General features: G+C 50.8%; 1 protein-coding gene across 1 annotated transcript in view; it reads right to left on the bottom strand.

Annotated features, from left to right (window-relative positions):
* Nucleotides 1-5,209: 5,209 nt before the first annotated feature.
* Nucleotides 5,210-13,243, bottom strand: part of DNAJB12 (DnaJ heat shock protein family (Hsp40) member B12) — a 14,593-nt gene continuing 6,559 nt past the window's right edge. The window contains exons 4-8 of the mRNA XM_029087365.1: nucleotides 12,377-12,456; nucleotides 11,062-11,171; nucleotides 7,920-8,092; nucleotides 6,834-6,985; nucleotides 5,210-5,456 (exon numbers count right to left, since the gene is read on the bottom strand). Of these exons, the coding sequence (XP_028943198.1) occupies nucleotides 6,864-6,985; nucleotides 7,920-8,092; nucleotides 11,062-11,171; nucleotides 12,377-12,456 (485 nt within the window). The 3' untranslated portion in view covers nucleotides 5,210-5,456; nucleotides 6,834-6,863. The remainder of the gene's footprint in view (nucleotides 5,457-6,833; nucleotides 6,986-7,919; nucleotides 8,093-11,061; nucleotides 11,172-12,376; nucleotides 12,457-13,243) is intronic.

Below are 13,243 nucleotides of genomic sequence, written 5' to 3'. Positions count from 1 at the left end.
GCCAGGGCATCCGCAATGCAGAGCAGAGTGGGACCCAGGCGGAGGTCGCTTCACGCTGTCGATGATGATTGCGGTGACTGCGCCCCCGGACGCGGCAGCGGGGCTGCTGGGGGGCGGACGGTCTCCTGTTGGCAGATCAATCATAGCGTTTTTTGTAACGAGGATTGTAATCAATGGGGTTTCTGGGGGAGGGTGCGTGTGGGAGTGAGTGAGGGCTGGGCTGGAGGTCTGGATCAAAGACAAACCCCCACCGCTGGCACTGGGCAGCTCTGTGCGGGCTCCTGCTGAGTAAGGTGGGGGGATCCCAAATCGCATCGTGTCTTTGATCACGAGAGGAGAGAATGGTGGGAGAGGGGTGCGCGAGGCGATGCGGGGACGGAGGGCAGGACCCCTCGCCGTGACACGCCGTGGGCGCTTCATTGGTTACAGTTTACACTCATACACTTGATGTTCAAGTGCAAAACTTCCTATGCAATTGTGTTGGGGTGGGTTTTTTTACTTTTCTAATAAAAGCTGTCTTAATTGATAACCTGCTGTCTCTGTGTTGTCACCTGGGGCTGGAGAGGGATGATGCAACTGCTCCCAGCTGCTCCAAAATACCTGCTGGCATTTTTTGGGGAAGCTTTTCCCTGTCAGAGCAGCCCCTGCGGTGGGAGCTGAAGGTTTTGGGAATGAGGGGGAATCCCGCTGTGCCTGCTCCTAATTGCAGGCCATGGGGCTGTGACTCAGGGGGGCTGAGTCAGACCCCCGAGCCAGCCAGGTGCCTGTCCCCTGGGGAAGGAGTGACCTGGCAGCCCAGCAAGGGGCTGCTCTGCCTCCCCTGGGAGCTACAGTGTGGGTTTGGGCAGAAAACCAGGAGAATCAGTGAAAAGTGTGAGGGAGGGAGATATAGGTGAGGTCACACCTGTCAGGGGGAGCCCTCCCCAGCTCCAAATGCACTGCAAAAATGAGACCAATTACCCAGGCCTGCAATTAGAGCCACTCGGAGAAAAGGCTTTCACTAAAGTGTAATTAAGCTGCTTGGCAAACGAAGAGCCTGGCAGAAGGTGTGGGGGATAAAAACCAGCCTGAAAAAGACATTTCCATTCAAATGCAAGTTTGTTCTGGCTCGGGCTTCTGTTGTTGGTTTATTTCCCGCCCCCCCTCCCCCCCCCGGGTGGACAAACAGTGACTTTTTGATGAAAATTTTCCCCAAAACTCTGTTTCTGAAAAGGACAACCCGCAAGCAGAGTGTTTGGAGCTGAGGTTGCTCACCCATGTCAATACCACCCAGGGGCAATCAGAGCAACAAGCAGCACCAGGCAGGTACAGCTGGAACAAACCTTTACAAACCTACATTGTGAAAAGGGGTTTTTTTTCCCCAAAAAAATTTTGGGGATCGGGGTGTTTCTCAGAGGGTCACGTGCCAGAGTGTGCCCTGCCACGTGAGGGGCATCCCCGTGCTGGGATCAGGTGGCACAGTGCCCTGCGGGGTTGTCCAGTGACAAAACCACCATCAAAACAGCCCAGGAGCCACCGAGGGAGCTGGAAAGGAAACTCCAAACCCAAAGTTTTTTGGCAAAATCACAAGAGGAGCAGATCTTGGCACTGCCAGCACAGGACGGAAACAGCACACGGCTCCCTAGCTCCGACCAAGACATATTGTGTCTTGCAGCTATATATATAGCTCCATAAATACATGGAATTTTATATACTGAGCTGCTAAGCATGCGGGTGGGGTGGTTGGGTGTCTTGTTGTGCTGCCAGCAGCATCATGGCCCTGGCTTGTCCCCTGCCAGCCTTCCCGAGGGTGGCCAAGGGGCTCTGCATCATATTTTATTTTTTTAAAAATTATTATTACAAGGACTAATCAAAGCTTTGCAGAAAGCACCAAGAAAACAAATAACCTCACCAAAACTCACAAAAGCAAACACAGAGGGACAGGGCAGCCTTTGCTGGGCTGGGGGGTGCCCAGCAAAACTCTCTGTGTGGGTCCACGTGCTCCCGAAACGCCCCATGGTCACAGCCCCAGCCACGAGCAATGGCAGGTGAAGCTTTTTCCTTCTATTTATAGCAAAATGGCCTTTCTGTGACAGGTCTGGGGGAATGTCAAGGTCTGTGGCGTTTGACAGTTCTTGGAAGGTACAGGAGCTTCCAGACGAGGCTGTGTTTAGCCTCTCCCAGAGCAGGGGACAGGCAGAGGGATATTTTGGGACCTGGGAGGTGGTGATGGGGTTATTTTTGGCACCAGCATCAGTCCAGGGCTCCCAGGTGCCATCACAGTGGTGAGGAGAGGGAGATTTTTTAGGGGTATCAACACCAATTAGGCAAATGAGGATTTAAATCCCAGAATAACACTAAATCCTCACGTTTTGCTGTCAAAAATGATGGTGGGCAGAAGCAGGAGCCCCCTTGTTCCCTCCCTGCCAGAAGAGGATGATCATGGAGCACCCACCTTCCCCTGCTGCCTCCCTGCCTTTGGCAGCCACTGCAATTAAAAGCTCGGGCTAATCAGCTAATGGGCAGCCCAAATCGCCCACACTGTCGGCGAGTGGGCAGGGACCAGCACACCATGATGCAGAGCATCTCCCATTGCTCCCAGCTGGGAATGACCCCAAATGCAGCAAAACCACCCCCAAAGCAGGAGTGGGGATGCACCGCATTGCGGCATTAAGAACACTAACGGAGCAGGGTCTGTGCCAGAGGCACCGGGGGTTCTGCTCGGCGATGGGGCTGGTTCATGCCGGAGTCTCCTGGCTGGTGTGGGCGCTGGGAAAGGCCGGTGGGGCTGACTCACTGCTGTGCTGGGAACGCGGCGCCGAGGGGAAATGGCAGTGACGTGACCCCTGGCCTCTGAGAGAAGGGGGGAAAAGGGGAAAGGGGAAAACCCTTCCAGCCCTCTGGCCTGTGAGGATGGGGAGTGTTGGTGGGGGGAATCCTGCCCCCGCTGCTGCAGGAAAAGCTTTTTGCTGCCCTGGGGAGGGAACATGTGGGAAAAAGAGCCCCACCTGGGAGCACAGACGCCAAATCCAACTCCCAGGATTTCAGGCCAGCAGCCGGCAGTTTTCGAGCCGCCACCATCGGGAAGCACGTCCAAGCCAGCATTTCCGCCCGGACAGACGGCCCGAGCCTTCCTGCCCCCTGCCCGCCCCACACAGGGACCCGTCCCAAGGCCGCCTTCAAACACCAGGCTGATGCTGCCAGGGTGGTGGCAGTCGGGGGTGGGAATAAAGCATCCTCCAAAGGAGCTTGGCCAGTGGAACCAGCTGGAAGCAAAGACGTCCTGGTGAACGTTCACCATCACCTTGCTGGGACCCACAGCTAATTCAGGGAGCACCACCTCCTCTCCATCTTCTCTCCATCCTTCCCTCTCCCGTGCCAGAGCTCTCAGCCACCGGGGCTCGCCGGGATGGCAAAGGTGACAAATCTCATTTACCGAGCGCCCGTGCGGATGTGAGGAAAGTGGCACGAAGGAGCTGGCTGGGGCAAGGATCTTCAGGACACCGACACAGCTGGAGCCTTTCACATTATAAACATTTATTTATAGATGTACAATTGTATAATTAACTCTAAATTGAGAGATACAGCCTCTGTGAGCATCTGTTAGGATCTACACCTTCTCGCTCGTTATTATCCATGGGTATCTACTTGAAAAAAAATAATGAAAAGGTTTTGGCGGACAAGCTCTGGGCAAGTAATGCCCCTGGGCAAGACACTCAGCACCTTCTGCAAACGTGATTTTCATTTAACTCCCTCCCCGTGATCTCTTCACGCCAGCTGGGCTGTGCCTCTATTAAGAGCTATTTCCAAACGCCACACTTCCACCCAATTCCTTCCAGTGGTGGAGGAATCATTTAGAAAAAACAAAAGACGAAAAGAATAACCACCCTTAAAATCAGGTCCAAGCGATGGTGGCTGTGGGATAACGCTTGCAGGTAACGGGAGGGCTGATATTCTGCAAAATAAATAAACAGCTGAAGACAAGAGGACATGGATTCCTAACGACAAGGAAATAAAACCACTTCACCTCTCACCTCATCCAGCCCTTGCCACCCCACCCGGGAGCCACCGCACTTTTGATTCACTCCCCTGAGGGTGCTGGGGGACGGTTCTCATTGGAAATGTCTTTAGACTAAAACGAACTGCAAAGTACCAAAAAAACTCCCTAAAATCCAGTTTATTCCATGGGAGGTAGCTCTGCTCATGCTGGTTTTGCTTCGAGCACCCTCCCACCACCCTAACGCCGGTCCTGCCCGGCGGAGATGGAGTGAGAGACGTGCAGCAGAGCTGAGGCGGGGTCCGAGGAGAGATCAGGTGCAACCTCCAACCTCCCCCGGCCAAACTTCTTTCAACAGAAGCAATAGAAAGCTCCGTTTCTCAGGAATTAGCAGTATTTTACAGGTCTCCTCTAGGAAACGTTAGAGAGAGGGTGTCAAGGCCACAGCCACATCGCGAACGCGAGTGCTGGTGGTTGAGGAACCCCAAGTGTAGGACACGCAAAAAAAACCCCAACAAAGGGAGACGGCTGGTGGAAAGCCCTCTTTACAGAACGAACACCGCACGCTGATTACGAGGCAAAATTAAAGCAGACTCTGCAAAAAAGAGAAGTTATGTGCACAAATAAACCCAACGACCGATGAGCAAAAACCATCCAGGACAATCCTTCCCGTCCCCGAGCGCAACGCCGGGGCTCAGCTGACCCGCTGCAGCTTCTGCCAACATTGCAAAACCACACCACAAATCTGGACGGTTTCCCCGATTTCTCTGTTACCCCCTACAGATTTGGAATCGTTTATTAAAACCCGAAAGGCAGGTGTCGACATCCCAAGCCGCAGAACGCTGCTGTCCTCCAGAAAGCAAAATACAGGAACTGCAAAGTGATTCTCGTTTTAGTGCGTCAGGCGGGAAAGCGCTGCAGAGCGAGACACCCTGGGAAGAGACTTCCCGCTTCCCCGTTTACCAAACTGGGCAGAAAACAAAATAATTTAATCATCCAACCCCTGCATAGTTTAAAAGTACAACATATATACATCTATAAATTAATTCTAAATAGATTATATTTTCTTTTTTTTGTTTTAAAGTTTTCTTTTATCACCAAATCGTCCAATTTCTCTCTCCGTCGGCGATGACCAGCGCAGTCGCCAAGGGTCTCCTTCTGCTTCATGGGTTCTGCAGTTAGTTTGTGTTATTTTATTACAATTCTGTTCTCGGGGCCGTGGGATCCCAGGAGCAACGAGACTGTCGCACGCCAGCGGTGTCGGAAGGGAAGGAGGAAGACGGGCAGCTTGATTTCCTGTCCTACTCGCTGCCTGAGACGTAGGTGGAACGGTGGAGACAGGCAGAGAGAAGAAAGAGGGCAGTTGTGCGTTGCTAATTCTCCAATTCCATTTGTAAGATAAGGTTTGATTCTTTTAAATATCAAGTCTGTCACCTCGGCTCAGTGCACTTCGCCAAAAGTCTTCAGGCGTTTCCAGAGTCTGGGAACAAAAGCGGTAGCAGTGTCAGTCTCCGGACAATCGCACGCCACCCTGCCCCCCCCGCCTTCCCCACGCCCCGTTACAGGCAGCAGCTCTTCCAGTCACACTACGTCAGTCCCAGCAGCTCTCTTTTCAGGCCACGGGTACAGAAAGGGAATTAAAGAAAAGCAGGGAATCGGTGCCGGTCTATCACGAAAGAAGAGGCGCAGTTATCAAAACAAGAGAGCGGGCCTATCAAGATAAGAATGGTTCCAAAAACAGGATCCACCCAAAAAGAGGCCGAACGCGACCCAGCGGATTTGCTTTAAAGGCCAAACTTTCAGGCGCGCTCCCTGTGCCAAGGAAAATAAAACCCAAGCACAAACTCCTCTGCTAAACCTCCTTACTTGCACCTACAAATCACGCAGCTAGACAGTGTCCAACGTCCCCAGGAAGTCTTTGCAAGCCTACATGGTGTCCACACAACTAACGCTTGCGGCAAGCCTCACCTCCAATTTATTTTCTACAGAAACTTTGTTTTAAAATAGTTTTGTGGTAGGAGGGACCTGCATGTTTTACAGCCATCCCAGCAGTGTCTGGTAGGTGAAACCAGCACAGATAATTAAGCAGAAAAAGGACTCCAAACTCCATGCCAATTTTTTTCATTATTTCCATGCAGTTCTCCCATGACCCAGCACACCTGGTCTCACGTGTGCTATATGGGCTCGCCTTGAATCAAGCTCTCCAACCCCCCCAGGTCTTCCAGACTCCCCCTCAGCTGTTTCTACTTTGATTCCCAGTTCAACACAGTCAGTTACTTCCACAACCTGCTGTGAACTCTGGCCATTTGCTTTGTTCTCCTGGAGTGTCATGGGAAGGCAACGGGGTGGGGGGGGGCAGTGAACATCTGTTTGGTAGGAGCCCGTTCCCTGTCCTCACATTGCTTCAAGTGCCAGGGGATAACAGTTTTTTCAGTAAAACAGACAATAAAGCAACTGAAAAAAGGTTCATTAAAACGTGGCGGCTGGCTGCCATGGCGGGTAAAAAACCTCCAACCAGCCGAGGCACGCACGGCCGCTGTGTCGAATGCGCAGCTGACAAGACCTCAGCTGAGCTGCCAACACGCCCGGGGCTTTTGCTCTGTTCCTAGAGACCCAAGAGCAACAGTGCCAGAGCAAACAGGGAGCTCGGAGAGAGCCGAGGGTGCTGCCATGCAAACTACACAGAACCAATTTCCCAATTAAGGAGTGCAGGCTTGGCGGAGGGGGGTGCTTCCGCCCGTGATGTGTGCGCATCCAGAGGAGATTCCTGGAGATCTGTGTCTCAAACAGAGATTTAAGTATGAAAAGCACTATCGTGCCCTGCTCCGCTGCCGGGGGAAGCATCACCAGCTCGTACTCAGACCTCTGCTGAGCGGGCCGGCGGTGACTATCCGTGCAGAGAGGCTTGAACGTCTGACAGTCTGCTACAGCTGGGGGTGCCCATCTTCTGTGCTCGCTGGTACAGATCCGAGTCTCCGAAGTAGCGTGCCCGGTACAACAAGCCTTCCTCTGCAAAGGGAAAATCCCAGCGTTACAGATGGGACGTGGAAGGAGACCCACCCGCCAGGCCACGTCCCACCACGGGTTCTGCTGGGAACAGGAGGCACCTCAAGTTCTTCAAGGCTGGCTGAAGCACAGGATGAGGCTGAGGAAATGCCCTGTGCCCTTTAGGACAGGATGGGTGTAACATCTGCTGACAGCTCATCCATCCCAGGGAAGGAACCTGACAGGACCTGCCTCTAGTCCCAGGAGGCACGTGAGACAGCCTGCACAAAGGTTACCCCAGCAGCATGGGGAAGAGGAAATGCAGAGGCTCAGAGCTCAGTGCATCAGCCTCCTTTGGCACCACCGAGGGCTCTAACAGCCCCTCCCTGCATCCCGGGGGGGTCAAACCCCACCCTGGCCACTGCTCACAGAGCTCTGATCACCACCTGCTGGGAATGGGCAGGCAGAGAAGTCAGGTCACCCCTGGCTGCACTCCCCACACTCAGCTGCCTGGCTAGAGGGCCAGATCATCACAGCCAACTGAGCAGCGATGGGATGCGGGATGGAGGACACCACGGGCAGCAGACACGCAGACACAGTCCTTGAACAACTAAAATATTACACAGAGCTACGGGGGGGCCTCCTGAAAATGAGATGGCTGCAAACTTCCCCCTCCACTGGAAATCAGATATCTTACTGGGATGACAGGGAACCTCTAGGGCACAACTCCTGTCTGACCAGTTCTACAGCAGCATTAAAAAACAAAACAAAACAAAAAACACCCACGTACTGGATTTATCACAAAGTCACAGATAGAAAAAAAAGCCAACAACACAGGAAACGTGCTCGCACCATGTTAAAGTATAACTTCAGTATAACTCAGTCGCCAGTAAAACCTTTCTGAAGCCAACCTCATGCAGCAGCCAAGACCCTCCGCTCCTGTCCCCACTCTACTCACTCTGCTGCTTCTCTTTCCAGCAGTTATTTCGAAGGTTTGCAATATAGTCGTCCTCCACGCTCCTTTCAACACTCTTCAGGTTCGTGCCTGTGTATTCATCTGCAAAGTTCTCAGATACGTAGTAGACGACTTTCAAGTGCTCTGTCATTCTCCTGTGTATGTGACCCACAGACCTAGTTCAGGGAGAAGAGTCAGAACAGCATAGGACGTGCGTCAAGGGCAGAGCAAAAGGCTCCCAGCTCTTTATAATGCATAACATGCCAAGATAGCAGACTGCTGAAAACATACATCACTCCTATGCATCTGCAGACTTGAAGGTTTGGAAAGGAGAAGCATTTCTGGTGGAAATTAAATGCCAACACAGGGAGAGAAAACCTGCCAGGCCTCTAGCTAGGTGGGCAGAGCTCTGAATACAGACAGAACTCTGAGGCAGATTGCCCAAGGCCTAAACCCACTTAAAATAAAGTGTTCATTAGAATTTTCAGCACTAATTAAATCTCTCTGCAATTTCCTTGCTGACGACACCATGCTCTGTTTTTGGCAGTGAGCCCCAAGGATGGTTACAAAGCTCAGAGGCTGATGCTTTTGCGGTGCAGGGCGAGAGCAGCCAGCGAGGCAGGAGAGCAGGGCAGCGCTGAGGTGGGGGCAGAGCAGGGGCTGGCTGTCCCAGCTCCCCAGCAACCCCCCCTGCTCAGCGCGGCTGCCCGTCACTTGAACCCACTCCCCTCTGCAAAGATATCTGCTAACCCCAAAAGCGTCAGCTTCCTCTACCACACCACATGCTGCAACGAACGCTGCTGCTGCAAGAACAAAATTAGACTCGCTCTGCACTGATGCGTACAGAAAGCACTTTCGAGTAGGAAATCTCTTCTGACCCTACCCCTCTGGATCTGCATTTCAGACAGAGCCCCGTGCTTGTTTTCCCCAAAACTCCAGCAAACCTAGAGATACTCAGCAGGACGTGTTTGCAAGCTGTAACACAGGACCTGTGCCCAAACGCTGGCACAGCTCCAGCTGGAGGCGCGCCCACAGTCTCCCATAATAAATCCCGGCTGGCTGCTGCGCTGAACGCGAGCCTGATTCTTAAGCCAGGTATAAACATTAACTCATCCGGCTCGCCCTTCAGTCTGTTATCAGGGTTTACAGGAGCGATTGGAAGACTCCTGCATGTTTCATCAAGGTTCAGCACTCAGGGATGAGTGGTGGGTAACTGGATAGACTGAACATGACCAAAAAGCTCTCTTGGCATTTTTTGAGATGAAGGCTCTGGAAGAATCTTAGCTCACTATTCTACCTGTCAAGACAGAGCCCTAAGCTCTCCCAAAGTTCATATTCCCTTCCTGTAGAAAGATGAACTACGGAGGCTACAAAATGTAGGAGGAGTATTTAAGCTCACAGAGCTTCAGCAGCATGCTTGAGTGTAAAGCATGAAAATAAGGGCAAGAAACCTGCCACCTGAAGTCAGACATGAAATTAAGGGAAATTCGATAGGGTGTTATTGAAAAGCAGGGTGGCACAGACAGGCTCACAACCAGACAGATCTTTTGTCAGGAAGCCAGTTTTTGGAAGAGATTTACAAAGGCAACCAAGTGATAAATGGTTCTTTAGGACTCTGCCTTTCTCAGAGACAGCTTCACTATCCACAAGTGGCATTAAAATCTCCATTAAAACCTCACCAGATTCAAAAAGCTTCTCGTTTCCTTCTCACTGCTGTCAGTGTGGTGAGCTTTCTGCCAAACAACAGCCAAGCACAGCACTTCCCTTCACGTCAGGCAGCAAAAGGGGCCTGGCTGCCTGCGCCAGCGAGCCAGCAGCACCGCCTGCCGGCACAGCACGCCTTTGGCTCCCGAGCTCCTTTCATTCCAAGTGCCTCGTCACCCTGGAGGTCTGGATCAGCTCATTTGCCACTCTTGTCCAAATCCAAACTTGGACATCGGTTTGCCTGCGGCTACCAGAGCACGCAGAGACAGGGAGAGCCCAGGGAATGGGGAACCGAGAAGCGAAGAAACACCTGGGGCTCAGGGATGGCCTTCCTCTGACAGCTGACAAGGCTGGAAACAAATCCCTGCCCTCCAATCAACGTCTTCTTGCCCCATAAACCGCCTCTTCACCAGTATAAAGCAAACTGGTATACATATAGAATGCTTAATTTTATAGCCCTAGTATCAACTGCAGAAATCACATCTCGATACTCTTTAGCCTCTCAAGATAACCTGTAACTGTGCCTTCTTCAACACCGCTCCATCCTTTGGTTCCAAGCACTAATGTCACAGTCTTCACCTGGGAGACAAAAGCTAAGCTAGGTTTTATAGTATTGAACATCATCAATGGCAAATGCTGTCACCTGTGACACTAAACAAGGCCCACTGGCTGTAACCAAGTCTACCCTCGTTAAATACACATAAGGAACTTCTACTGAAAATACATTAAGCTTTTGTCAAGAATGATGCAAGCAGCCAGAAATCAAGCCTGTTTTCCCATTCTTTGTTGGCACTGCCAAGTGAGTAAGAATAAAGACTCATTCTATTTGTCAACCAAGGGAGCAGATCGGGGCATTTCCACAGGATCTAGAATGAAACAGCTTCACTTTCACACAGCAAATGTCTGGCCATAGCTGTTTCATGGCAAGGTTCGAGTTCAAAAATAGGGGATTTCTCTGGGAGTGTCTTTTATTCCTTCTTCTCTTCCTCTGTTGCTTTGTACTAGGCATAAACTGAGGCTTTCAGGAAGAACAGATCTGGCTTTTGCTTTTCAGACCCCAATTTAATTCTACATCTTAATTCATTCTACATATGGGATCTTGGTGCTGGGCTACAGTCTCTCGGAGTCATTCTGCCTGTCCCTTTCTAAGACAGACACACTCAGCTGTGGGTATGGGCCACAGAAGGTCCCTGTCAAAGAACATCCTCCCTTAGGCAACTAAGCACCCTCCAACTTTCCCCACACCTTCTATCTCAAGACTTGATTGAGAACCAGGAGGCCTTGACTGATGTGTGAGACATCTGGCAGCAAGACCAAAAAAAAAAAAAAAAAAAAGGCAGGAAAAACAAAGAGCCCAGATCCCTACCCCCTCCCACCACCCGGCCCTCCAGAACCCAACCTCCTCCCCAGCTGGATAATTTTTAGAGTAATGGGTACTAACGGCCTCTGGCTCAAACTGTAGGGTGGGCTGGAGACCATCATCTGGCTGAGAGCAGACACAATGATCAGGATGAGGATAGGCATCAGCTGGACAAATAGCCCAAGGCCACCCTGAGGGAAGAGAAACACACAGTGGAGTGCCACCCATACACTTGTACACAAGGATCCCATAGCATGGCTCTCCCTCCCTCCCAGCCATAACACCACCTCGATTCGCCTGCTTTTCACAGGCATTCGGATTAGGAGGCACCCTAAAATAACTGGGGGGAACCCAGCAGCCCACAGCTCCCCTCCAGAAAGGGCAGCATGACTCTGAAGGTAAAAACCCATTGCCCTTCTCCAGATGTGACAAAGGGCAGAGGGGACTAGCAGAAGGAACCTTGTGAGTGAACTTCAAGCATCATGCCCATATTTTGTTTTTCTAGAGCCTATGTGGTTTCTGTCCTGCTTGTTCTAGTGAGCAGAACTGGTTTTATGGAAAGCCTTCTCACCTTTTCAGTGTCAGATTAAAGTAATTCCCCCTCTACCTCACCTCCTGAGCTCCCTCCAGTTCCAGCAGAGTACACTTTCCACTTTACGCTTGAGAAAATATATTCAGGAAGTTCTTGGGTTTTTTTGGTTGCTTGGTTGTGGGTTTTTTGGGGGTTTTTTTGTTGTTTCTTTTTTGTTTTTAAATATAATTGGCTATCCCCAGAAAAGAGTAAACTTCAATAGATAACCCTGGTCTCTTAAACAGTAAGTCCCTCATTCTCACTTCTCTAGATGAGAGGGCTTGGAGTGCTGAAGATATACTTAGATTTTCTGTGATGGGAAAACATAAAAATAGCTCATGCTACAAAGTGTCTCCCTTGGTTAATTAAGCATCAGAGATTAGAAACACTCCATCTTAAATACTGGAATAAAAATGAGAATGAGTTAATGTTGGGAGGAGCCATCAGTATCCATATTATTTGAAAAGTGGATTTGCCTTCTGAAATTACAGAATTAAATCAGAAAGGAAACACTTATTCTGTGGTATAGACAGGTACACTTTACTGGTGCAATCTGATTTCAAGGAGGCACTGTTTCAGGACTCAGCAGCGTTTTTCCCACCGGATGACAGCTATGAGAGTCCCAGGAGAACAACCATTAGTAAATTAAACCACAACTCAGCATGAATTCTGAAGGCAGCTCACTTCCCACAACTCCAGCTTTCTGTTCAGAGGGGTGGAAACAAGCAGGACTGTTTCACGAGACAGACACACCAACCAGCTTGCAATTAATGTATCGGAAAAACTTTTAGACTCCCAGTTCCCCCCTGTCTGTTCCCCACTTACGTCACCCTGATGTTCCCGTCTGTCCTGCCTCTGATGGTAGGTATATCGCATCCTGCCATTGCTGTATACGTGAACGTTACCTACAGGCAAAAGAAAACTGTTACACAAAAGCTGGGGTACGTAAGATGGTGCTAGCTGGCCAGGAAAGAACCACAAAAGGTGCCCATGTTCTGTGTCAGCCTCACCAATAAAAACACAGTAGGAAAAAGGAGACTGGGTGCTGACAACAGCAAATTCAGGAATGTTAACTCTGAATGCTGTCAGAATGGGCTTGATTTGTTTCTTTGGTTTGGGCCACACTCAGCAAAGATATAAGGACATAGAGATTGTAAAGGAATCCACGCTGTGCTCATGCGTAGACCTGGTCTGCAGTTACCACCGCCCTCAGCGCGGCTTACTTCACATAGGCAGCAGTACTCCAGCCAGTTCAGAGCTGGAACAAGGGCAGCACATCTGCCCGGCTGGGCTGCTTCCAGGCTGGACCTGGGATGTCTCAGTGAAATGGTGATTTGACAGACTTGGGCTGTTCCCGAGATCCCTGCATATGTCCTGGGGCACAAGTTGCATGGTTTGGTCAGCAAGCCACGTGGCCGAGGCCCCTGACTCAAGCCACCCCATCATGCTGTCTTGACAGAGATGGCTGTAGCTTTAGGACAAAGTGGATATGAGACTCCACAGGAGACTGACAGAAGAATTCATACAAAAAAATTCCATTCATCACCTGCAGCCAACATGTACAAAATGAGCTATATAAGCCACAGCTGACAAAGGAGTATTCCTAAGTGTACTGAGCAGGTATGGCTGAAGGCAAACTGGCGGTGGGCACAGAGATCCATCAATAGGACTTTGTAGGATCACATGAAAATT

This window comes from Antrostomus carolinensis, unplaced genomic scaffold (assembly GCF_000700745.2).
Source record: "Antrostomus carolinensis isolate BGI_N321 unplaced genomic scaffold, ASM70074v2 scaffold39391, whole genome shotgun sequence".
Taxonomy (NCBI): domain Eukaryota; kingdom Metazoa; phylum Chordata; class Aves; order Caprimulgiformes; family Caprimulgidae; genus Antrostomus; species Antrostomus carolinensis.
This window is presented reverse-complemented; position numbering and strand designations above follow the sequence as displayed.